General features: G+C 53.8%; 1 protein-coding gene across 12 annotated transcripts in view; it reads left to right on the top strand.

Annotated features, from left to right (window-relative positions):
- Positions 1 to 25986, top strand: part of DNAJB6 (DnaJ heat shock protein family (Hsp40) member B6) — a 75016-nt gene that overhangs the window by 35431 nt on the left and 13599 nt on the right. For 5 of the 12 annotated variants that reach the window (XM_080665359.1, XM_080665363.1, XM_080665361.1 and 2 more), the window contains exons 6-10: positions 2286 to 2417; positions 4103 to 4244; positions 5073 to 5143; positions 18586 to 18780; positions 24494 to 24620. In XM_080665359.1, coding sequence (XP_080521485.1) covers positions 2286 to 2417; positions 4103 to 4244; positions 5073 to 5143; positions 18586 to 18780; positions 24494 to 24576 — 623 coding nt within the window. In that variant the 3' untranslated portion in view covers positions 24577 to 24620. Of the gene's footprint in view, positions 1 to 2285; positions 2418 to 4102; positions 4245 to 5072; positions 5811 to 18585; positions 18781 to 24493; positions 24717 to 24767; positions 25628 to 25986 lie in introns of those variants that run through there. The other 7 variants (XM_080665357.1, XM_080665353.1, XM_080665364.1 and 4 more) reach the window with 4 other exon arrangements.

The raw sequence follows: 25986 nt of genomic DNA, 5'->3' as shown, positions 1-25986 counted from the left end.
TTTTGGAGGTGCCCAGATGAGGCCCAGCTGTGAAGCAATGCAAGCTGCTGTGGGGCCTTGGGCCTTCTTTTGGAAGTTCTGGGGCTCTCTGACCCAGCTGCAGTTTGTTAGGTAATTTTAGATTGCAAACAGCCAGGCCATTCATATGCAAAAGCCTCTGCACACAGCTTGGGTGGGGCGGGGTCTCAGGGAATCAACAGGGTGGAGCAAACAGCCATGGGTGGTCCTCAGCCCTGCCCTAAGAGGCCCCCCCCAGTTCTCAGTGTCCCATGGTAATCGCTGCAAGCACCTCTAAGAGAAAGCCACCCTTGAGTTCCGCCTGATGCCAGACAGTCCAGTTTCTCCCTGTATGAGTCTGGGTCCCCAGAGTCTTGCCCAGAACTGGAGTTCAGAGCAGTTGGGAGCTTGTGTCTCCCTCCTGATTGAGAAAGATAGCAGCGTACTCAGTTGCCAGCCTTTTCTGCCTCCGTACCTCTGCACTTTACTTCCCCACCTCCTCTGAGTCTCAGTGTGCTTTTCTCTTCCCTTCTAGTTACAGAATTTCCACTCAGCCAGCCTTCCTGTGGTTCTGGATGATGTCCATTTTGTCTTTTAGATGTAGTTTTGAAGTGGTTGTGTGTAACCCAACTTTTGAAGTAGTTTCTCAATAATGTGATTTTATAGTGACGAAGTCTTCATTTAGCTCAAGCATGTCAAACTCACGGCCCACAATGAATTTCTTTGCAGCCCAGCCAATATAACAGTATGTAAGAAACGTTTTAATAAAAATCTTGTAACTTAATTTTTACAATATTCTGTTATACGTAATTATTAATAACGAACTACAACTTCGCTAATACTGATTACTATACTCTTGTTGCATTCATTTCCCTTACATGCCTTACACGCAGGTGCGCCATTTCTCTCCACTAATACTAGCAGCGAATGTTTTAGCAGCTGATCGATTGCCACGTCATTCATCTTGGACTGACTTGTTTGGTGTGCGCAACAGAAAAGATTTTGCTTTCAGAGAACAAGAAAAATAGCTTTATTTGTTTATGCTTATTGTGCAGTTATTCAGTGTCTGGTAAGTTAATATTCAAGAAAAAATATTAGTTTTTGTTAAAATGTTCTATTTTATGTTAACGATTACTCATTTATTTCAGCCTTTTGTATTCAGCATGTGTTTATCGAAATAAACCAACTTTTCTATGAAAATTGAAGCTTTTGTTTTTGTTTTTTGTTTTTTTTTTGCGGCCCACATAAACTTAAACCTTGTTTATTTGGCCCGTGTTAGCCTTTGAGTTTGACATGCTTGATTTTAGCTGGAGTATCATGTCCCATGGGCAGACAGCATATGAGGATTTTGTTGCTTTGTTAACTAAAGACATAACCAATATTTCTATCAGTGACCAACGGGCCATTTCAGGACAAGACAGTGTGCTACTGCTTGGTGTGTTTAGGACAGTGCAGCCCCAGGGCTTGTGCTGGTGCGAGGGCAGGGGGGATGTCACTATTTCCTGTCACTCTTCCCCACTTTGGTCACTGCTGCCATGTTCCAGGTGTGCCAGACTAATTCTGTAGTCTCTGTAATGGATTGCTTTTCTCTTTCTATGCAAGCTTTTGTAGGATTCCTGATACCATCCGTTCATTTTCTTTTTGTTTCTCACAGAATTCCCACTTAACCTGAAAAAAATTTATTGCTGATTAATTTCAGCAAAAATTTTTAAAAGGTTTTTATGATTTGTGTTTTTTTAGCAACTCATTGATAATCAGAGTTAAACTCATGTGGTCAGGAGTATTTTGATATCTCCACTAGCAAGACAATGCCTATTCGTCTAGTAGTTTCCTATTGGAGCACAAATGTCATGTCTGCAATTCACATTTATTTAGATTTGCCTTGACTAACCCTTTAAAAAATATTTTTGAGATGTCAAGTTTACAGAAAATTTAAAAGGAGTTCTTAACATCCGAGGCCCAGAATTACCCCTTCTCCCTTTGTGTTAAAATGAATGCTTGAATAGCCCACATTTGTTTTTATTTCTGAATAACGGAGACAACCCAGACTTTACGGAGTTCGAGTTCCTAAGGACCTGAGTGAATGGACCCTTGCTGACATTTCACAGAAGGCTGCGTGGTGGGCAGGCCGGGTCTGTCCCCGATGCCTCTGACTCTGCTTGTGTTACAGGAGCTCCGGGTGAGCTGTGGCTGTGACTTTTCCAAGGCTTCCTGTTCCCTTATTACAGCTTTCCCATGAAACACGGACATGGAACAAAATTTTACAAAATGCATGTGTTTGTTTCCAGAAGACCCATTTGACGACTTCTTTGGGACTCGGCGGGGTCCGCGTGGGAGCAGGAACCGGGGAACCACCTCGTTCTTCTCTGCCTTCACAGGGTTCCCGGCTTTCGGCGGAGGGTTTCCATCTTTTGATGCAGGTATCAAATCCCAAGATTTCACCTCTGGTAACTGGTAAATAGTTTGAAACGTGTGTTCCTTTTGATAGAACAGTCTTGTAGATTCCCTAGTCGTTTTTACTTGTGGAAATCTCTGCCTCCTGACCCAAGAACGTTAGAGCTGAAAATCCATCTCTACTCTGACTAGTAAAGAATGAAGTTCCTGGACAAGGGAGTAATGTGTTTTGGGGTAATTGTGAAATAACCCACTTAGTTTTACTAAGTCCTTGCTTATCTAACCTTCTGGCAGTTTAGTACAAGGAGGCCCTGAGTCCACGGATGGAGGCCGAGGCAGGGCAGTAATAACCCATGGTTGCTGTGGGTGCCCAGCCACATGCACAGTGTGGCGTTAGCGCTCGGTAAAGCAGGTCAGCAGCTCGAGGGGTGGGGTGGCGGCCTAACAGATTGTTTTACCTCAAGAAGGAGAATCTTGCCGTGGACGCTCTCCTAGTTCCTGCTGTCTTTGGATCTTGTTTTTGTCTTAAACGCTCTAGTAAGAACCTGCAGTGCTTTTGTTACACAGGCTGCCTGCATGGTACCACTCAGAAGGTCCCTCCTGCAAGGGTCATGCTGCTAGCAGCTAGGAGAGGCTCCTTTGATTGGGGAGCTCTCTCCCACAGAGCACTATGCCAGGGCTTTTCTCCAACAGATCCTCAGGTACCGTGTATTGTGCTTATGATAGTGCTCAAGTCTTGGGGAGAGGGAAAACAGCTGGTACAAATCATCAAAGAAGTGCAGTCTTTACCAGTCGGGGCCTTGCAAAGTGTCCTGTGGCTCCAGCCTATAGACCTGTGCTGTCCTGGCTGGTGGCCACAGCCACGTGAAGCTGCTGAGCCTCGCCCGTCCACACGGAAGCGTGTTACAAGTGGGACAGACACTGATTTCAAAGATGGAATAATTAAGTCAGTGCAAACAATTTCAGCTTTTTTATATTGCATAAGGTAATATTTTGGATATTCTGGATTAAATAAAATAGTGCTAAAGTCAATTTTGCCAATTTCCTTGTATTTTTTAGTGGGGCCATTATGAAAATTAAAATGACATATTTGGCTCACATTCTGTTTCTGTGGGACATTGTTGGTTGAGACAGTATAGAGCTGGAGGGCCGAGTCCTGTGTGTAGGGAGTGCAGGTATTTGTTATAATGAAAGAGGAAGCTAGTCTCAGGGTGATCTGTGGCCATCATCGGGGTGTAATGTCCATGTGGTTGAGAATGTTGTACATGAACTACAGAGCCATACTTTTAAGGTAATTATTTTAGAATTTGTTTCTAATAATTCAGATTTTTGTCCCTTTTGGTCACATTGCAAGGGGAAGGTGAGCAGATTGGGTCTGCCGTTCTGTCTGCAGTGGTCACTTTGTTCTGTGAGATGCAGAGTGTACGGCCATCCTAGTCCCTCCAGGAGGCTCAATGCTTAGTGGATCCCCCATAAATAGGGGAAATGCAACAAGGCCCAGCCCAGCAGGAGTAGGGGGTGGCAGGGGAGGTGAAAAGAGCCTGCTGTCTTGCCCCTGGATTCAGAGGAGTCCCCGGACCCCCAGCATTGCCCCTGCCAGTACCCTGCTTATAGGAGAGGTCTGCTATGGGATTTTGACACTTGGGGGTTTTTGCACTAAATGCCGGACATTCTAGTCTCTGATCTTTTTTTTCCCCTTTATTTCTTATAGGATTTACTTCCTTCGGGTCAATAGGCCATGGGGGTCTCACTTCATTCTCTTCCACGTCATTTGGTGGTAGTGGGATGGGCAACTTCAAGTCTGTATCTACTTCTACCAAAATTGTTAATGGAAGAAAAATCACTACAAAGAGGTACAGTTGTCTTGCATATTTCATGTTTTTAATAAGTAGATGTAATGACTTATGGGTGCCACCCTCCTGCCCCTGAGTGTGAAGTACAGGGTGTATGTTAAATTGGGCACCTGAGAATCTTAATATCTGAATTTAGGGCATTTCCTTTTAAATTTTGTTTAATGTTACCTATTAACAGCTCTCTTCATTTAGAGCCTTTTTTTTTAAAACAATCTTTTTATTTTTAAATATATTTATTGATTTCATAGAGGAAGAGAGAGAGAGAAAATAGAAACATCAATGATGAGAGAGAATCATTAATTGGCTGCTTCCTGCACGCCCCCTACTGGGGATTGAGCCTGCAAGCCATGCATGTGCCCTTGGCTGGAATTGAACCTGGGACCCTTCAGTCCGCAGGCCAACGCTCTATCCATTGAGCCAAACCGGCTAGGACTAGAGCCATTTTTAATGTGCAGTGCTGTAATAATAGTGTAATCGGTTTACTGGCACTGTTAGGATAACAAAATCGAAAGCACCATTAGTAGTAAAAGCTGTTGTTGTTTTTTTAGCCAATCTGACAACATATGCCCGGAGCAAGATCTCAGATGCTCCCTGAAACCGTGACCTTTGATTCCTGGTGTCCGCATGTAGGTCATGCTTAGTGGTATAGTGTTGTCGGTCGGATTCGGTCTGTTTTCAGAAAGATGGCCCTGGGTGGCTTCAGCTGGTTCTCAGCCCCAGAGTCTGTGGTTTCATGCGCATCTGTGGCAGACCTGGTTTCCAAATGCATGTATACAAACACATACGTTTACTGCAAGAAATAGTTTAAAAATGCATTTTATCTTCCAGAATTGTCGAGAATGGTCAAGAAAGAGTAGAAGTTGAAGAAGACGGCCAGTTAAAGTCCTTGACGATAAATGGTAAGGAGCAGCTGCTACGCTTGGATAACAAGTAATTCAACGCACGCATGTAACAGAGATGTTAACTGTAACAAGCACCATTTGAGGACTAACAGGAACATTTTTTTGAAGATTTCAGACGAACTCGACTTTCAGTGTAACTGTCCCTAATCTAAAGTATTTATACACAGCTCATCGGAGCCTGTTTGTCAGACTGTTGAGTTATTGTTGGGACCACATGATAGGACCTTTTCTTTTTGGTCTTTGCAATTGTTGTAAATCTCTGTATGCACTTTGCTTTTTATTAAACGTGATCCAGGGCGGCCGTGACTTCATACACTAACACCAGCACGGACCTGCTTTCCATTGTGTTTAAGCGTGAGCCAAGCAGTGGTGGCCTGCTGTGAAGCTCACATTGCCAGGACGCGCCTCCCAGAGTAGTTTCAGTCTTTCAGTGTTGAGTAGTGAAGGTACTAATGCATCAATGGTAATACATTTCTGGTTTAGTATAAATTGAGGATGTTTTCTAGTTGTGCATGAATGCTGGCAACTTAGTAAGTTTTGACAATTGTTTAAATGTGTAATGTTAAGCTTAGGTTTAAAAAGTAAAGCTGGTAAAATGGGTCTTTGTTATTTGCTTAAAAAAAAAAAAAAAAGAAAATAAATGCGATGTGTTTGGTGCATTCTTTCCCAGTGGGGCTGCAGCCTCCTGTGTCTGTGTGATTCTGTGCCTGGGGCTCTGTCGCTTCCTGACTGTCCGTCCTGTGCACTGAGGTGGGTGCCACCTTCACCAAACCTGTGCTCGTTTTCTTCAGGCTATTTGGACAGTGTGTGCAGATTTCCTGTTTATGTTAAATAATGATTAGCAACTTATTGAACATTTTAATATGGTGACACGCCTACTGGGTTAGGTCTGACGCCAGCTCCATCAAGACTGCACGGTAACGACACATAGTGATGCAATGTGGCCAAAGGTGCTGCTTTTGTTTTTCAGTCTGTAAAATCTGTCCCGATCACCTCACTAGTGTGAGAAATGCTCACTTATCTGAATTTAAATAATGGACTTGAGACAGAAGTATGGCGAAACGAGACCTGGAATAGGTTCTGGGGAGCGTGTGTCCGTCTGGTTGTACAGGCTCACCTGGGGCAGCAATCACAGCCCATTTATCCCTAGGGTGCAAGTGTCCCTCCTCCGGGTCCTCATTGGCTGAGTGCTCTGGTTAACAGTCGTTGCCTAGGTCAACGACCTGGGCCATTTACTTATTTTTATTTTCAAATATATTTTTATTGATTTCAGAGAGGAAGGGAGAGGGATAGAGAGAAACATCAATGATGACAGAGAATCATTGATCGGCTGCCTCCTGCACACCCCCTACTGGGGATCGAGGTCGCAACCCAGGTATGTGCCCTTGGCCGGAATCGAACCTGGGACCCTTCAGTCTGCAAGCCGATGCTCTATCCACTGAGCCAAACTGGCTAGGGCCCATTGGGCCATTTAAAAAAAAGAGAGCTGAGACTTTTCTAGTTGCCTCTACCTACCCCTGTCTAGTTGCGTTGGGGGGGGGGTGGGGGTGGGGGTCCACACCATGACGCTGGCTCACGGCCACAGTTCTTTGTTCTTACACCCTCTTCCCTCCTACATTCTGTTTGCCCTGAGGAAATGCAACTGTTAAAAGTTGACTCTGCTGTGATGGAGATGGATCACAGAGGCCCATTTCCTACACTAGGGCCCCAGCCAGAGGGGTGTTAAGTGAGACTTGGATCGGATGGAAGCCACCCCACTTGGCTGTGTTTTGGAAATAAGCAGGAAGAAAGCTGTTAGGATAGGAGTTAGTGGGTTTTCCCCCTTAGACAGACTTCATGGGAAAGCCCATGGAAGTTGCTCTGTTCCATCCACTCGGTAAGAATATGAGTGACTTGTTACGGAAGACAAGGGGAAGTACTTTAGAATATAGAAACTAGAAGTACAGCATCGCCAAGTTCAATGTGAGTATTCTGAGGCATCCGAGCTCAAAGAACAATGAAGACGCTTGTGTGCATGGTCTTAGCCTGAGCACCTTGGATACGGGAGGTGTGTCTGCTTGTCCCGCTTTGGAAAGGGTTGCAATGCCTGGTGTCACTAACAGAAATGCATCACCAGAAGGCCTGCTTCTCACTTACGCTGGTAGGATAGATGGTTTCTCTGTGGTGAGAAACTCGAGGAAACGCTTGAACCTCAGGGTTTTATGTTTCAGGGTGGGGGTTGCAGGGATGAGCCATTTGATGGAGCAGCTGCACGGTCCTGAGGGACTTAGGGAAATGTGAAGAAGTGCTCTGTGATGGTGCCCCATTTGGGAACATGGCTGGGTCCTTGGACAGTGTTTAATGCAGCTCCGGCTGGAAACAGTCTACGCGTTGATGTCACCAGGGAGAGAGGTTTTATAGCTGGAAAGGCGCACACTCCCCACATCCCCTGTGTTTTTACCTGGTCAGTAGTACCAGTGCTAGGCACCTTCTCCCTTGCTTCCCAGGAGGCTGATGGCAGTAGTTGCTATTGGGGGGCATGCTCTTGGCTTCCTGCTTGGGAAAGGAACCTCCCATGCCCTGCTTGCTTCTCGCTAGAGTTCACTCAGGACCTCGCTTGTGTCAGGAGGGCCGGGCCGGGTGGTAAGCATGCCTCGGAAGCCTCGAGCTGTCCTGTCCCCAAGTCGCCTGGTCTCGGCACCTGGTCTACGTACTGATGTCTTTAAAAATGGCCGGTTAGGACGGGTTTGTGAAGGTTTTCTCTGTCATCAGTTTAGTAAGTTCTATTTCAACCTGACATGCGTCCTGCTGGGGACCCGGGAGGTTCTGTCAATCTGGTTGGATTTCTGGGTGCTTTACGCTTGTCCTCTGTGGAGGGTTTCAAGTGCTCATCTTGTGTTTTCTGTGGTCCCTCTCCAAGCAGTATCTTTGCATTTTTCAAGCCTCTTTATTAACCAGTAGCTAATTTTAACGCTTTTTCTTCCTTCTCTTTGTGCCCTTTTGCTCACAAATGTGAATTTTAAAAATTGCTTTTGAGTTTGACTTACAAAAGAGTCTCCATTTTGTTGATTTCTAAGTTGCATTTTTTATTTTCATTGCAAACTGGGCCCATGGAAATGGTGTTGTTTGGAATGAAGGGCTCAGGAACCGTAAGTTTTTGCCGCGTCAGTTTCATGAACTTGCTTCTGCTGGTGTCTCTGCCTTGGGTAGACATGGCTGCTGCTCTGGGAAACACAAACCTGTTAGAGCTTTCGCGTGAGACATGGAGTCTACTGTCTGTCCTACCATTTGGGTAGTTACTGTGCCCTTGCCCCCCTGACATGTGAGTGATGTCTTAGTAATTGGCCTGTCTCTGGATTTTTATTTTCTTTTGGAAGCAGTTTATCAGGTTCCCCCTTAGTGAATAAATTGGTTAATGACTGATTTTTAAAGCCAGGGAAAGAATACCCTAGCCCTTAACATGTCAAAGGAAGATGTGTACCTTGTTCACCTGCAGGTGTAACATTACCAGCACAGGTGTGAGTTAGCTGTGTGTTCCCACTAGTTACACGTGGAGTTCTATGAGCAGCACTCTGGGGGTGGTGTCCTGGGTCGTCTTTGGGCTTGAAGGAATCCCTCAGCCTCCTGTGTGGCATGCAGCAATGCCAAGTGTAAAACCTGTAGGGAACAATCATGATTTTCTTATTGGACTTGTGATTTTTGAAGAGGATTACATAGGAATGTTGTGAGGTGAGTAGTGGTCACTCTGGTTATGAACACAATGTTGGGCTCCCCAGTGTCCAGTAGTGACCATGTGTGACGACTAAAGTGATGATGAAGACAGTCTGTTCCTGGTGGGTCACTTTTTTTTTTTTAATTTTATTTTTGACAGTATTACAGATGTTCCCCAATTCCCTCCCCCCTCCCTTTAGTCCCCCTCCTTCTACCCCTTGCCCCATCCTATGCCTTCACCACACTGTTGTCTGTCCTTTGGTTATGCATATATATATATATATAAGTTCTTTTTTGTTCATCAGTTTATTTTGTTCGTTAGATTCCACATATGAGTGAGATCATGTGATACTTGTCTTTCTCTGACTGGCTTATTTCACTTAGCATGATGCTCTCCAGGTCCCTCTATGCTGTCTCAAAGGGCAAGAGATCCTTTTTTTTTTTTTTTACTGCTGCATAGTATTCCATGGCATAAATGTACCACAGCTTTATCCACTCATCTGCTGAAGGGTACTTGGGCTGTTTCCAGATCTTAGCTATTGTAAATTGTGCTGCTATGAACATAGGGGTGCATACATTCTTTCTGAGTGGTGTTTCAGGTTTCTTACGATATATTACCAGAAGTGGGGTCACTGTGTCACATGGCAGTTCCATCTTTTTTTTTTTTTTTTAATATATTTTATTGATTTTTTTACAGAGAGGAAGGGAGAGGGACAGAGAGTCAGAAACATCAATGAGAGAGAAACATCAATCAGCCGCCTCCTGCACACCCCCTACCGGGGATGTGCCTGCATCCAAGGCACATGTCCCTGACCGGAATCGAACCCGGGACCCTTCAGTCCGCAGGCCGATGCTCCATTCACTGAGCCAAACCGGTCAGGGCTCAAGTTCCATCTTTAATTTTGTGAGGAAACCACAGTGTTTTTTCACAGTGCCTGCGCCAGCCTCATTCCCACCAGCACGCACTAGGGTTTCCCCTCTGCTGGGTCACTTTCATTGAAACACCTACAATAATTCCTTGGCACGTGTCTAGTCTATAGAGGTTTTTTAAAAAAATGTTTAACAGGCTAATATTTCAAAGAAGCCTGAAGAACTTTAGAAGAAACACTTGTCATGAAAATTGTATGCAGATTCAGCTGTGTGTCTTAGAAAAACCAGATTTTATGGGTATGCAACCCTGTTCTTTCAAGATGTATTTCAATTACGGTACAGCCTCAGGCCATCTTGAGGACGTCGTGCTTCAGACACAGTCCTGGTCCCTGTGCTGTGGGTGGCCCGGACACCTCCAGGGAAGCAGCTGGCAGCCGGGCCAGCAGGTGTCCTGTGGTTGCAGTGCCGCTCGGATATGAATTGCACTTCAGCTCGGGTGCTCAGCAGGAGCTGGAGTTTTTCTTCCCTTGGTCTACAACGATCCACCCCCTTCTAAAGGAACCATAATTCTCCTGACGCCCCAAGTTTTCCTAAGTAGGGATGAGTGGCCCCGAGGCCACAGGAAGGTCCCTGTGGGAAGAGGGTGTGAAATCCAGCCCCAGCATGGTTTCAGGGCTTTACTGATGCCTCTGGGTTTGCTGGGGGGTCGAGACAGAGCAAGGCCCGAAGCTGAGGGGCCTCAGACGAGTCCAGTGCCAGCCTCTCCAGGCAGATGGAGAAAGTGGACGCTGGCGTGCCTCTGCGCTCTTCTCAAACCACCCCTGCTCCCACCATGTGGAGATGAGATGCTGGCCAGTGGCCTGTGCTCTAGGCACTGATACCTTGGTTAGCACAACGGCCCTCAGGTGGAGATGTAACACCAGATTTTTGGACGAGGCAGCAGGCACAGAGCTGGGACCCAGCCCCGTCAGAGCCTGCCCGCTCCTCATTCCAGGAGTCTGTTGATGGATGTCCCCACCCAGGCCTGTTTCTAGAACACCCTGAGTAGTACCTGTCTGTGCTGGAGGAAGTTGACATGCTGGGTCACTCTCACAACCAGGATCTGTCTGCCTTCTCACCAATAAGCGTTGGCTGTGTGCGTGCCCATAGCATATAGGCAGACCATGGCTGTCCTCTGCTCATACGTGAACAAGGAGTCACACAGGCCTGGGTGCAAATGCCGATGACAGGGCTTAAGCGTTTTGTCCTGGGTGCTTAACAAAAGTGACACTTGCCTTAAGCCACAGCACTGGTGGGAAAGCCTGTGGTCTGCCTCTTTGTGGCCCTAGCATGGGTTTTACTGCTTCGTTGCAGGTGCAGAGGGGCCAGGGCAGGAAGATTTCAGCTGTCTGCTTTTGTTGTTTTAATCCTCATTCGAGGATATTTTTCCATTGACCTTTTTAGAGAGAGTGGAAGTGAGAGGAGAGAGAGAAAGATTGATGTGAGAGAGACAAGAATTAGTTGCCTCCCACACACGCCCCATCCAGGGCCAGGAATTGAGCCTGCAACTGAGGTATGTGCCCTTGATAGAAATTGAACCTGGGACCCTCAGTCCACGGACCGGAGCTCTACCTACTGAGCCAACCTGGCCAGGGCTCATCTGTGTTCTTCGCTTACATCCTCCATGTCCCTCCTGATCTGCCCCTAGCACCACCACCCATCTCCAGGACCTGGCACCGCTTTGACTCTTGGTTACAGGACAGATTGTTCCTGTAACTCTCATGGTGATAGTTCTCCAGTTGTTTCGAGAACTGGTGCTTCCATCCCTTTGTCAGTAGCTGTTGGCGATAGTCATGGTGGTCGTGGCATCTGCCTTCACTTTCGACCACTCTGCTTTGACATCTCTGTCGTCATTACCACGTCGTGTGTCCACAGTCTGGTCGCCCTCCTGTTAAAATGGCTCCGTCTCCCCTGGCTTGTGAGACATGTCAGAATTGGTCTCTTGCCTACGTCTTCATATCACTGTGTCCAAGTCACATCATGGTCTGTGCTGTGTTCGTCCCTGGCAGCGCATGCTGACCACCTGCCCGGCTTCATTTCCTCTACGTCCTCTGGCTGCCAGTCTGTGCAGAGCCCGCTGTCAGTGCCACTGGGTTCTGTGTGCGCGTGGACACCACAGGCCCATGAGAAGGCGTCCCTCCCGGGACCCTGGGTGCAGCGCTCGACCGGCCCTCGGTATGTGGACACATCCGATGGGCCCGGCATACGTTTTTGGACACTGAATAATCTCAGTGTGGGTGGTACTCAGGGTCTGACCCTCCTTCCCCCAAAGTACAGAGAATCATCCACAACCAAGGATTGCACATATTTGGGAAAAGTGACTTTTTATTTTTGGACGTTTGTTTTCACTTGCATGTTATCAGTTGGGCTGCACACTGCGTTGAGATCCATTTGGGGGAAGAACGAGCCGTGTGCAGTGGCTGAGCACGTGTGACAGCTGCTGGAACATTCCTTTCGTGTTTTCTCGGTGACTTCAGTGCTCTGGCCTGGCCATGGCAGATCGCGTGTTTATTTTTAAATTTAGCTGGTGCTAAGGGGCAGGATGTTTCCTGGTATATTTAGTTTTCTGATGAAAAGGATGCTGGGATGATCGTAACCATTGGCACTGTCACAGGTTTTTATTGTGGTTCTGCACAGGAAAAGGCTCAAATGATACCAAGCGAGCACGTTCCAGATGGGATGTAGAATTAGGCGTGGCTCTTTCTAACGTGTTGCCTTGATGTAGTACAGCTTGCTAAATAGATTCAGTAACCAGTGGGACAGTGTGGACAGTTGGAAAAGGCTGTCATAGAAGCCCGAGCTGGTTGGCTTGCGGACAGTGTGGTGGCAGCTGTGGCAGCGATCAGGCTATTGCGAGAGGCACCATGTGCAGTGAGTTGATTTCTTGGCAGGTCCTTGTCAGCTGAAGAGCTGGGCTGGGAGTGCAGAGTTTCAGAAGTGCCCGCCCAGCCTCTCCCCTGGGGTGGGGCCTGTAGGGAGGGGGCAGTTTTTTGCAAGAACATTGGAATATGGTGCATTTATAACACAATTTTCAAAGTCCTTGTGCTTTTTTGTTATTGTTAGTCCTCACTCAAGGATATTTTTCCCTTTACTTTTTTTGGGACTGAGGGAGGGAGGGAGGGAGATGTGAGAGAGGGAACATCTATTGGTTGCCTCTCGAATGCGCCCTGACTGGGGCCAGGATTGAATTGAACCTGCCACCCAGGTATGTGCCCTTGTCCAGGAATCGAACCCATGACCCTTTGGTGTAGGGGCATGCTCTAAACACCAGGCCACACTGCCAGGCCAAGTCCTTGTGCTGGTATAAGAAATGTGCAGTACTTTTGAAATGACACAAAAGCCCAATTTAGCAGAGGTAAGGCTGAGTCATCCATGAGCCTTTATTCCAATACTGCCCCAGTCTGGGGAGCAGCAGGTCGCCCCGTACATTCTGTGCTCCCTCCTACTAACAATGTAAGGAAGAACGCTGCATGCAGAGGACAGGTGGCTGCAGGCGCCTTGTCCCTATGTCTCCTTCCTGGACTTGAAGTCAGATGACAAGGTGGTTAATTTCAATGGTGTTAAAATGTAGCTGCAGCTGGGAGTGCTGTGAGGGTGTGGAGTGCTCATAAGGCTTAGTAAGGCAGGTTTTTCTTTTATGTTTTTGGTGAGGGAATTTAAAGGGGAAAGAGCTGTTGGGAGAGGCCCACGTACCCTCCCTGTGAGCTGTCCCCCAATGTGCACGGGCTCCGGGGCCCCCTGCCCCGCCAATCCCTGTGAACTGACCCCCAGCGTGCGCTCAGGCCCCCCCTACCTCCCCCCCCCCCCCCGTCCCTGTGAACGGACCCCCAGGGTACACTGGCTTGGGCTTCCCTCCCTGTGAGCTGCGCCCCGCGCCCCCCCTGCCCCCCCAGCGTGTACTGGTTCAGGCACCCTGAGAGCCCTGGGTGGGGGTGGGGCACAGTGTAGCCACAGACCTGGCTTACATCCTCCTGGGTGATTTTGGGGCTCAGCCCCCCCCCCCCCCCCCAAAGGATGTCTGCTTTGCTGCATGCACCATGTCATCACTGTCCACTGCATTTCACTTGAAAGACAGGTTGTAAGGTTGATAGCAAGGAGCTTCTCATGAGAAAATGCCCTTGGATGTTCTGGGTTCCCCGGGTCAGTGTGCCCGGTGGTTAGAGCTGCCCGCGCACTAAGGAGGGGCTTGGTTCCCTGTCTAGGGCAGGTACCTGGGTTGCAGGTTGGATCTCAGGCCCTCATCCAGGCCCTCATTGGAGTGCCTGCAGGAGACAACCAATTGTCTCCTATTGATGCTTTTCTCTCCTCTCCACCCCCCTTCAACTCTCATAAAAAAATCAGTGAGAACAGCTATCCTCAGGGGAGGATTAACAACAACAGTGTTTTCAGGAAAGCAAAGGGTGACTGGGTCTAAAGTGGGCGTGGCATGTGGGCTGCTGGTCGGGTTGTAGCTGCCCCGCAGGCCGGGCTGCGAGGTTTCTTTTTGGGGCAGGTTTGTCTGGTTCAGAGCTGTTCCTCTTATGGCGGGGCTCTGCCTGGGGAGCCTCCTGTCTCCAGTGCCCATAGCCGTGGTGCGGGTAACATGTTTGTGTGTAGGTGCCTATGTCATACGTGGTGTGAGCGTTCACAGCTCGGAGTCGGCTCCTGCCCCTGGTGCAGGCCTGGTCCTCACTGTGTGCTCTGAAGTCAGGACCCCCTGTGTCTTTGTGAGGGACCTGTGTCCTGAAAGGGATGTGTGCCCCCGCCTCCCCCTCCGTGGCCTGCGCGTCTGTCACTTACTCACCCTAGGGGGCCCAGCATGCAGTTGAAAAGTAGTTTGCATCCTCAATTTTTGGGGGCTTTGCTGCATGCAGGGTTGGAGGGGGCAAAGGGATACAAGCAAAGGGAGGTTCCAACTCAGACCCTGTTCTTGAAGCTTTCGTCATACCACCCAAGCCTGCAGGGCTGGGAAAACGGCATGGTTATCTGTCCAATAGCAGCTCCTGGGGCCCCTTGTGGTTTGGGGGCGTCCCCACCACAAGAAGACAGGCTGTTTCCTCGAAACCGAAGCAGAAACCTGCCTCCACGTGGAGCAGATTTTTTGACCCTATAAGCCTGTAGGGTGAGGAGCACACAGGCGAGGGCCATGTGGGCGGGAGGCCACGAGGGTTGTGCTTGGAGGGTGGCGGGTGGGGGATTCCGCAAAAGAGATGACAGAGCTCGGAATGTGCAGTCCGAGGAGGATGTTGGGAAAGCCCAGCGCGTCTTGTGCTCCCCCCCCAACACACACACACACACACACACACACACACACACACACACACCACACACTGCCACTGAGGCGTGGCCATGGGAGGCTTGTGTTCCATGTGGTCCTTGCTGTGCACGAACTATCCCCCCCCCCCACCCCACCCAGTGTAGCGTCCAGCAGCCCAGCACCTCCTCATGGGGCTGGAGTGGGCAGGACTCCGCCTTGTGCTGACACCCCTGTCACTGGGGGCCCGGAAGGGGGAGCAGCCCTGCTCTGGCCACACCTGCTCTCGAAAGGCCTGAGGGGCGTCTCTGGTCAGCAGTGGGAGAGTCCCTGGGGACCTTTACAAACTCGGTGCCAGGCTGTGACCTGGGTGAGAACACAGCACCGTGAGGATGGAGACAGTGTCCCCTCCCCAGGTGCCCCTGGACGTTTGTCAGGATTATCCTTATTAAAAAATACATTTTTTTATTGACTTCAGAGAGGAAGGAAGAGAGAGAAAAAAATATCAATGATGAGAGAGTCATCGATCGCTGCCCCCTGCATGCCCTCCACTGGGGGCCAGCCCACAACCTGAGCATGTGCCTTGACTGAATTGAACCGTGACTTCTGGGATCGTAGGTGGGAGTGGGCAGTGGGCAGTGGATGTACAACCACTGAGCCATGCCGACTGAGGCAGGATTATCCCTTTTAAGACCCCTTTCCTCAAACTCACGTGGTGTGTCACCTACAGCTCAGTATCACTCTGAGGGGGTGGCCTAGTAATGTGCACACAGGGATGAAGGGGGTTTGGGGTTCTTGTGTGGCCTCGAGCAGGGGCCCAGTGAGAACTTCTGGGTGAACGGAGGAATGATTAGTCTTCGCTTCACTCCACTGTTACTTCCTGTCCTCAAGTGGTTTTTCCTGGTACTTGTGACACTAGCATTTCATAGGGACCTTTGAGGCCCTGCTCCAGACCCTGGACCCTGGACCCCACAGCAGGGCTGGGAGGGCGGGCGCCGAGAGGTCACGTGTCCTCCAGGTTGACCATGCAGGTAAGTCCTTCAGGGACTCGCACAAGACTGGGCTCAGTGGTGTGTCCCACCCATTTCTGTGGCTCACGTGGAGGCCGGGCCCCCAGGCCCAGCTCATCCCGGCTACAGGCTCCAACTGACCATAGGACATGCAGTAGGGCTGCGCAGCGGGCAGGCTGCGAGGAGGCGGGGTGGTGGCGGGGCCCAGGTGCAGGGGCAAGAGACTCTGCATGTAAGATCTGAAGGCTGCTGGGAAGGGTGTTGTGCACATCCCCCCTCCCCCTAAGGCTGGGCTCCTGGGAACGTGGAGAGAGAGGTCTGGTGTTTTCTATGCATTTGGGGTGCTCTCAGAACATCACGCTGAACATCTTAGTGACTTCCAAACAGCAGACACATACCAAGTGGCCCTGGAAGCCTCCGGCCCACGTTGTGGGCGCTGAGCGAGGGGACAGGTGGTGTCACCACTGACCCAGTGGGTGTGTCTCATCCAGACAGTGGGAGGGCCTGGCTGATGCACAGCTGCCCCATGGCTCCCGCCTGGGTGCTGGATCCGAGGGGGCCGGGGGCACGCATCTTGGCCCTGCCAAGTCCTGCCCATGTGCTGCCCCGGAGCCAGGCCCAGTGCGGCTGCTGTGCTGCTTGTGCGGGACACGGTGATGAGTGCTCGTGGACGTGGGTTTCCACCGTGGGTGTGCGCCAGTGCCACCGCTTCCTTCCTGTGACTGAGGGCTGCAGGGTGGACTGGGTCCTGAGTCCCCCTGAGGAGCGGGACCCTCCTGGCGAGGTAAGTGGGACTGTGGACATGCTCCGGGGGTCCACCACTGCCCCCCGCGCCCCCCCCCCCCCCGCCCCCGTGCAGCTCAGGCTCAGCCTCACGGGACAGACTCAGATCTGACACGATGTCACCCTCTGGTGGGCAGTGACACTTGTGACGGTGGGGGTGACCCGGCGTGAGGGCCTCAGGCAGGCAGGGCCTCCTGACACTCTGCTGCCACATGTGGGGCACCCGCTGTCTGTCCCCAGGATGTGACCTGGGTCAGGATTTTTGTGAGTTTCTCCTGGTGTGTGCCCGCCTTGGACGCCACAGTTATGGGCCCTGAGCACAGGACACAGCCATCAGCACCTGCGTCTTCCACTCAGGCGAGGCTGGTGAAGCCGCTACATGACTGATTTCTTCACCCGCTCCCAGGGGTTGGTCCAAGTGCTCCCATATGATTGCCAGGAGCTCAGCGGCCGCGGAGAGGGTTCCACAGTGCGCGTGGGTCTTAGCCTGAGCGCGAGGCCTGGGCAGTTGGTGCTGCTTGCTTGCCTAGTGAGCAGCCGGTGTTGGGGGTGGGGGTCTTGACACCCTCTCGGCGTGCAGGCGGGTCCTCGAGGGGAGGGCCGTCCGACACCAGCCAACCGCCCAGTTCACCTGCAGGGGGATCTGACAGTAGCGGGCGGGGCGGTGGGGGGGAGGGAGGGCGCGGGTTGTTGTGAGCTCTGTTGTGACGTCAGCTGGGGTTCCCTCCCAGCTGCAGGAGCTGCCTGGGGAAACGGGTGGGGAAGTGATGGTTGCAGGGGTGAGGCCGGGCACGGAGGGCATGTCCCACGAGCTGGACCCCAGCTGTAAAGCCCACGTGCATGTTTGTGTGTCGCAGCTGTGCCCAGGGCTGTGCAGGTTGGAGGTTTAGTAAAATGGAACTGGACACAGTTTGGAAATCTTCTAAAATGCAAACCCAGAAGGCAGGCCACTGAGAGCCCAGCATTTCCCAGAAAGCTGTCTGGTGTGGGAGGGCGCGGCCCCTCGGACGGTACCCGGGCCCCTCGGCCAGCCCTGCCGTGGAGGACGTGCTGGGCCCTGCAGCCAGGCTCCTGCGAGGATTGAGCTGTCCTCCCAGCTCAGACCCCGAGGACTGGCCACCAGCCTCCCAGCACTGCCCGGAGCTCAGGTGCTCAGCCACCAGCACGAGGTCAGGAGCTCTAACTGCCCAGGCCTCAGCTCTGTCCTAACACCTTGCACCGCAGGACCGTCTGGAGCCAGCAGTTCTTACCTGCGCGGCGTGGGGGCAGGACAGCCAGTGGGGGCGTCTTCCTGTCCCACGTGTGCGTCCTGCCTCGGGCACTGGAAGGGAAGCATGACTTCGTCAAAAACTGCCGAGAGGGTGAACTTGCAATCTGACCGCTGCCACGGCCTCCTGGCCTCCGTGGCGGTGCAGCACTCCTAGGCTCGAAAGACCAGAGGAACACGGCTGGGGGGACTGTCCTGAGTGGGGCGTGTGTCCAGCGTGGCTGACGCCAGTGCCGTGGGTGGGACAGGGACGGGCCTCTGGTGCCTCCATTGTGGCCAGCGTTGGGGGGTGGGCAGGGCCTGGGTGCAGGTTCTAGAGTCAGCGTGCGGAGAGCGAGTCGGAGGCGGGACCTGCGCCGCGGGCCGAGGCTGAGGACAGATTCCAGCAGGTGCCCTCGAGTTCCCTGGGCCTTCGGGTCGGGCGGGTGTTCACACGGCCGTTCCCTCAGTGACGTGCAGCCCCCGCTGTGCACCTGAGGAGGTGGGCAGCTTTCCTGCTCCAGAGCGAGGGTGACACCTGCTCACACGACCCTATCTGTCCTTGCAGGTGTGGCTGACGAGGACGCCTTCCGGGAGGCCTGCCGGCTCAGAGGCCAGCACGCGCTGCCTGAGCAGCCTGCCAGCACCAGCGCCCGCCCTCTGAGGTCCCACAGGTCCACCCCACCGCCCAAGCACGAGGACGAGGACGAGTTGGGCCGCCATCGGGCCGCCAGCCACTGGGACCCCTCCGCCTTCTCAGCAGGTGTGCGGAGGGAAACTGAGGCAGAGCGCCCCTCCAGGGACGTGCCCCGTCCTGCCCAAGGCCAGCGAGGACAGAAATCACTGCTGTGCTGTGTCCTCACCTGATGGGCAGGGTGGGCAGGTGCGCCTGGTCAGCTGACCTTGCAGGTAGGGGAGGTGCCTTCCGGAGACCCCACAATTAAAACGGGGTGCCACCTTCTGTATGAAGTGTGTTGTCTTGGCACAGATGCAGGTGCCACAGTCACCAGGTGCAGCTTTCACCCTAAGTGCTCCTTTTGTAACTCGTGTCTCGTGACTTGGACGGACCGGCCCCCAGGCAGCCTTCGCGCTGCTGCCTCGGCATCATCTTCCACCGCCTGCCTTCCCCTGTGTTTGGTTAAATGCAAAGTAACATAGGCCACCCGGGGCTCTGTCAGGCTGGGTGGATGCTGAGCCCGCTGCTTCCTATGGGCCTGGTGGCCTCGACGGCCTCCCCCTGGTGCTGTCCTGTCCTGCTCCCAGGCCTGTGGTCTGTCTTATATTCTGAGTGTCTGTCTCAGGTTCTCGGGGGTCTGTCTCATTCCGGGGGGGTCTGGCTCAGGTTCCAGGGGGGTCTGTGCCAGGTTCTGAGGGTCTGGCTCAGGTTCCGGGGGGGCTGTCCCAGGCATATGATCTGTCTCAGGTTTCGGGGGCGGGGGGGGGGGGCGGTCTGTCCCAAGCATATGATCTGTCTCAGGTTCCGGGCGGGGGGACTGTCCCAGACATATGATCTGTCTCAGGTTCTGGGCAGGATGGGGTCTGTCCCAGGTCCCGTGAGGAGCTGTTTCAGGTTCTGGGGGGCGCTGTCCCAGGTTCCTGGGGGTCTGTCCCAGGTCCCGGGAGGTCTGTTCCAGGTTCCAGGGGGGCTATCCCAGGTCCCGGCGTGGGGGGGGGGCGTGGGGGCGTTCCAGGTTCTGGGGGGTCTGTTCCAGGTTCTGGGGGGGCTGTTCCAGGTTCTGGGCGGGGGCTGTCCCAGGTTCGGGGGGGGGTTGTCCTAGGTTGTGGGGGGCTGTCCCAGGTTCTGGGGAGTCTCTGAGGGTGCAGCTATCCTGCAGGCTATGTGGGAGGAAAAGGCTCACCCTTGGTCTACCGTGTCCTGCGACGGCGTGAGGTTAATTAACTCCGTGGACTTAGGGTAGAAATAAGTTCATCTCCCAGAGCTTTCTATCGAAATCTATCTATGGAGTCCTTCTGGGTGTCTGTTCAGGCAGAAGGAAGTGTCCCATCTGCGCCCCCCACCCCCTTGCATGGAGCCCCGCCCCTGGGGCCGGCCATGCCAACAATGCTGCCGGCGCCGCTTGGGAGGAGCCTCTGTGGGCAACAGTAAAAAAGGGGCAGCTGGAAGGGCTGAGTGACTCAGGAAGGACCCGTTGGCCTTGAATGGATGTTCGCCAGGATTCCCTGTCCCCTCCTGGAGCTCGGGGTCTGGCGGCTGGGGGTGGGACCCGGACATTTGGGGCCTCGACCAGGGCAGGGCTGCAGGCTCCATTTCCCTGGATGAGCGCTGCTTGATAGTGATATAATGGGTGCGTCGTCTGGTTGGAGGGACACCTCAGCCCCCTAGTCAGGATGTCCCAGTTCCTGGGAGTGAGGCGTGTGGTCCAGCCAGTCTCCCAGGGCAGGGCCACCGCCCGCTGACCGGGCTGAAGCCGCATCCAAGCTCAGCAACAGGCCGTGTCCCAGATGTGCCTCTGGAGTGGAAGGCACTTTGTCACTTGCCGGAGAACCCCGGGAACGCCAGCATTAGCAGAGGACACGGAGTCATTCTCTCTGCAACCACGTGCCTTTGTCAGTGTCTACACTGGGTCCCTGTTGGTCCCGCAAGGGAGTGGGGGCATCTCATTGTGAGCGCCTGCACGAGTCCTCGTCCGTGGCTGGCGGGGTGGCGCGTGCCTCAGCTGGAGCCCCCTGGGCTCTGTGGGGACCCAGGCCCCCTGGGAGCATTTCTGAATGTTGGAGTCAAACATTTTTTGTTGTTCCCTTTTTTAAAATCAACTTATGAGACATTGAGAAGACTGAGCGCGTCACACGGAATTAAAGGCGTGACTCTCGCACAAACATGCAGTGAGCGGTCAGACGGCAGAAGTTCCCTGAAGGAGGATGCAAGAAAAGGGGGCAGCGAGGAAATCTGAGCCGCTGCTGCCTGCAGGGCGCTGAGACTTGGTCTCTGGTGACCTCGTCCCACAAGCAGCTCTCTCCGCAGCGTCCACGGCTGGGCCCCTCCCTGGCCCCTCACTAAGCTGGCCTGGTCATTGTCCGCCATATTCCAAGTCCTGAGTAACGTTCCTTTAAAAGAAGCACATGGGAGGGACCTGATTCCCGGGACACAGGTGCCCTGAGGCTGGGGCAGTGCTGCCTGGAGGCAGCGGCAGCTTCTGCAAGTGGCTCGTTTAGGCTAAAATAGTGAGACGCTCCTGACGCGCGGAACTCGGGTGCTGGAGTGAGAGGTCCCACACTCGGCTCACGTATGGCGGCAGGATGCACGGCAGGGGCCTGGCCGTTGCGGCGGGGGGTGTGTGTGACTTTAGCCCTGGCCCTGGCTCTGGGCCACCAGGCCCGGCACGTGCAGCAGGGGCAAGGGAAGCGGCTTCAGTTGCTGGCATTTGGCTTTTTAAAAAAATATTTTTATTGATTTCAGAGAGGAAGGTGGGGGGTTGGACAGAGAGAGAGAGAAAAAACATCCATGATAAGAGAATCCTCGATCGGTTGCATCCTGCACGCCCCACACTGGGGTTCAAGCCCGCAACCCGGGCATGTGCCCTCGACCAGAATCAAACCTGGGACCCTTCAGTCCGCAGGCCGACGCTCTATCCACTGAGCCAGACCAGCGAGGGTTCATTTGGCTTCTTAACGTGCGTTGCCTTCTACTCTAATCCATAAAGCTCACCAGCTCATTTCTGACGTCATGCCCCTGTGCCCTTGTACAGCCCAGGAACCAGCAAGTGGCCAGGAAAACTGAGGAGGTCGGCTTCTGCGTGAGTCACGCTCCCGCAGGTGCGGCTGCTGGGAAGGACTAAGAAATTCCTGCGCAGGGAAAACTCAGGAATGAGCGGCCTCCATCCTTAACTCTTGTTAAACACTTTTAAATTTATGTTTAGAGAGAGGAAGGGAGAGAGCGAGTGAAACATTGACTGGTTGCCTCCTACACTGGGGATTGAACCCACAACCTGGGACGATGCTCCAACCGACTGAGCCACTGGTCAGGATGCCCTTAACTCTGTGCTCGGACCTGCAGCTGCACCCTCGCTGCGGGCTGAAGGCTTGGAGCTGGGTGGGCAGGTCTGTGGCAGGTGGGAGCTTGTCTGCAGTGAAATGGACTTGCTTGCCTGCGCTTCTCCATGAGGCTCGCAGCTGCTCTTTCCCAGGCCCCCCCCCCCCCCCACGTGTCCCCTCGAAATCCTTGGCAGGACGGCCCACGTCTTATTGCTTTGTTTGGTTTTAAATTAATGTGAACATTGAGCATTTTAAGCAAATAGCAGAGGAGTTGTTTTACAAGGAACCCGAGTGCCCACCCTGTCACTCACCTGCACTGCGTGCGGGGTCTGCCGGCATTTCCTTCCAGTCCTGACTGCATCAGGAAGGACTTTCCCAGGAGCGAGCGGTGTGGTCAGGGCTGTAGGTGGAGCTGCAGGGCCAGGCCGGGTGAGGTGCGAGGCCGAGTGGGCGTGGGAGGGTTGGCGGGATCTGAGTGTCCACTCACCTTGGAGCACCCCCCTCGCCCCCCCCATTGTGGCGGAGCCGGTGCTCAGCGGCATGCACCCATCACCAGCTTGTTTGCTGTGCTCCCCTGGATTTGAAATCTTTGACCCAAATATGGCTGCGGGTCTGGCCTGTTGGAATCAGACGAGGACCGTTCCCATCACACATCCATTTTCTTACACAGTTAAAAACATTTTTTTATTAATCCTCACCTGAGCAAATTTCTTCCATTGATTTTTAGAGGAGGGAAGCAAGGGGGAGAGACAGAAAGAGAGAGAGAGAGAGAGAGAGAGAGAAACATTGATTGGCTGCCTCCCGACCAGGGCCAGGAATGGAACCTGCAACCCAGGTATATGCCCTTGACCAGGAATTGAACCCAGGACCTTCAGTCTGCTGGCCAATGTATCTATTGAGCCAAACCCGCAGGGCACTTGACACGATTTTGAAGAAATCTCCCAACCAGATGGCGGGTCTGTGTCTGCATCTGCCTGGCTCCTGGGCTGCGGGGCTCTGATGGGCCCCAGATGCAGGGCGGGCACCTCCCAGGGAGGCGTGCCGGGGTGTGGAGGTGGGGTGTGTGGCTGCGCCAATCAAACACGCACCAGCTCTGTTTTCTTGTTAAATCTCTTGTAAGTCTGAGGTAATTTTCCTGTGCTCTTTATTCTTTTAAAATACATTTTTATTGATTTCAGAGAGGAAGGGAGAGGGAGAGAGAGATGGAAACATCAATGAGAGAGAATCATTGATCAGCTGCCTCCTGCATGCCCCCCACTGGCGACCAAGCCACATCCCGGGCATGTGCCCTGATTGGAATCGAACCGTGACCTCCTGGTTCCTAGGTCAATGCTCAACCACTGAGCCACGCCAGCCAGGCTTCCTGTGCTCTTAAACTTAGAAATGCATGTTTAATAAGAATGGGAGTGAGGAGGCCTTCCCCTTTTCCTCACGTTGGTGGGGTGTCTGGCCCCCCACGAGCCACGGGCCTCCCCTGCCCCTCTTACCGTGACCCGGCTGGCTCTGGGTTTCCCCACTAGGAAGGACCCAGGTGGGCCCGCCGCGGCCGCCTCCCCCACCTCATCCCGTCCCACTCCTTGCAGTCACGTCGGTACACACCGCAGACTCTGCGGCCCTGGTCCCATGTTTCTCCTCGAAGGCTGCTGTCTCCCTCTGTCAGGTCTGCCAGGGTCCAGGTCCGTGTCCCCACAGCCAGCCCTGCCAGCAGGGGTGCCTGCCCTCACCTCGGGTGCTGCAGCCTCTGCAAACATCGCGGACCTCCTGCTGGATGGCGAGGGTGGAGGCTGGCGAAGGCTGGCAGCGGCCCCGAATGCCACCACTGAGAACCCAGGGCGCCAGAGCCTTGTGTTTGTGCGCCGTCCAGTGAGAGCCTCGGCTTTCACCCGGTAGCAGGGTACGGCGGGCAGGAGTAGGAGTAGGCACGGCTGCATCATGGGGTTGTCTGTGGGGACCTACCCACGGGGTTGTGACACCTGTGATGGTCACTGTGAGCTGCGTCCCCAGAGTGGGCGGCTGAGGTCAGGACTGGAGACTGCTGTGAAATGTCGCCCCGTAACTTAGGTTCTTCAGGATGCACCCAGGTGGCCGTTTCCACAGGCCTCGGGCCCCGTGTCTGCAGAACTGCTCAGGGCAGAGGGCCTCGTGTGGCTCAGACAGGGGCCCAGGGAGCCTTGCCTCTGTCCCTTGGGCACCACCACCAGGACAGAAGGGGGTGCTGGTCCCCGCAGTGCAGACTCTGGTGGGGGACGCGGGGACGCCAGGGATGGGCTGTGCCCTGCCGGGTGGGCCCAGGCGGCGGCCGTGGCCCCCGAGTTGTGGTGAAGCCAAGCCTTTGGTTGAGCTTTAGGTGTGGTCCGTGGTCATGTCATGTGAGGAGGCATGGCTTTCCTGTGTCGTGTTGCTGTTAGTGTGGGGACAGTTAGACGTGGTTGGGGGCGGGGGCAGCTGCCGTACACAGTGTTTCACAAGCCGTGTCTCCCTAGGACTCAAAGAAGGCGGCAAGAGGAAGAAGCAGAAGCACAGAGACGAGTCCAAGAAGAAGAAGTCGACCAAGGGGCAGCACTAGAGCGCCGGCCGCTGCGGCGTCGCGCTGTGTGGTGTGTGCGATAGGTAGGGTGCCTGCTCCCCGCCCTGTCACCTCCTCAGCCCCAGGACGCGGACGGGCAGCCAGTCAGGCAGCGGGCGATGAGCATCGGGCGGTGGCGTGAACGCCCTCCTTGGCTTCAGCCCAGCACTAAGATAGCGATTCCTGGGCAGCGGTCGGGGCTCTCGCTTGTTCTTCTCAACCGTGCGGCTGCCATGCAAACCCTGATGCAGCGCTAGCTTTAGGGGCGTGACCGGGGGGCGTTTTTCGTGGGGCTGGTGGGAATCGGAGGGTAGTGAGTGTAGTGACTCCAGGTAACACACACCATCCCTGAGCGGGGCTGCAGGGGTCAGACCTCAGCCCTGTCGTGGCCCCGTCCCTGTCTGCCACATCATTGAGTTTTTAACCTGACCCTCGGAGTAGAACCGCTGGTGCCAAGTGTGCTGTGATTAGTGCTAGTCCCTCCTTTCTTCCCAACCCATCACTGGTCCCGTAGCACATGCACGGGCCTCTACAGAGCTTTGCTCCGTGAACAGCCCGGGCTCTGAGTTTAGGGTGTGGGGAGGCAGACGGCTGCCTGGCATGCGGGCGCCAGCAGGCACGAACTCGTTTCGTCTGTGGACACAGCCCTCCTGTCTGCCGGCCTTGCCTCTGTGCTTTCTCTGCACGATCCGCTGCCTAACGCTTTGCTCCCTGGCTGTGGTCAGGGCGCCCAGCTGCCCCTGTGGCGACGACTCCTCCGCTAACACGAGAGTCTGCTGTCCACCGCCTTTCCCTCGCCCTCGTGCAAACAAAGGAATTGTGAAAAGTGTGGATGTGACGTAAAAATGCCAGCAACTCGGACCCGCAGTGCTGAGCTGGCGGCTCGGGCTTGGCCTGTGCCGCGCCTGGTGTGGCGTGTGGTCCTGATGTGTCGGCCACCGGCGCTGCTCTTGTGTGGGTGGGGGCGCGCTGCGGGCTGAGCAGTGCTTGTGGGAACAGCCAGCACGGAGACCTGACCGGGGCGCCACCACGGAATAAAGTGTGAGCACCACCTGGCTGCAGCCTCCTTCACCGCCTCAGCCCGCACTGCCCTCAGCCGGGCGCCGTCTCGGTTCCGGGGGTGGATGTTTTGGGGCAAAAGGCTGGATTCTGAGGTGACACTCCCGCTGAACAGCGTGAGGCCAGCAGCCTCCTGGGACACGGGCTGGGTGCAGGGACGTGCTTCCGAATGTCCTGCCTGTGGCCCGTCGGTTGCATCCTGAGGCCTGGTCCTCGCTGTGAGGGGGCGGCACGTGCAGGTCCAGGTGGGTCTGTCCTGAGTGGGACTCCTCCTGTCACTCTGGAGCCTCTGGGGGACCGTGGAGGGGGGGGGGGGGAACAGAGGGACGGACTGTTTCATGGCACTTGTCC

The sequence above is a fragment of the Plecotus auritus genome (genome assembly GCF_963455305.1).
Source record: "Plecotus auritus genome assembly, chromosome: 4".
NCBI classification, from domain to species: Eukaryota; Metazoa; Chordata; class Mammalia; order Chiroptera; family Vespertilionidae; genus Plecotus; species Plecotus auritus.
The sequence above is the reverse complement of the archived record's forward strand: the minus strand, read 5'-3'. Positions and strand labels throughout refer to the sequence as shown.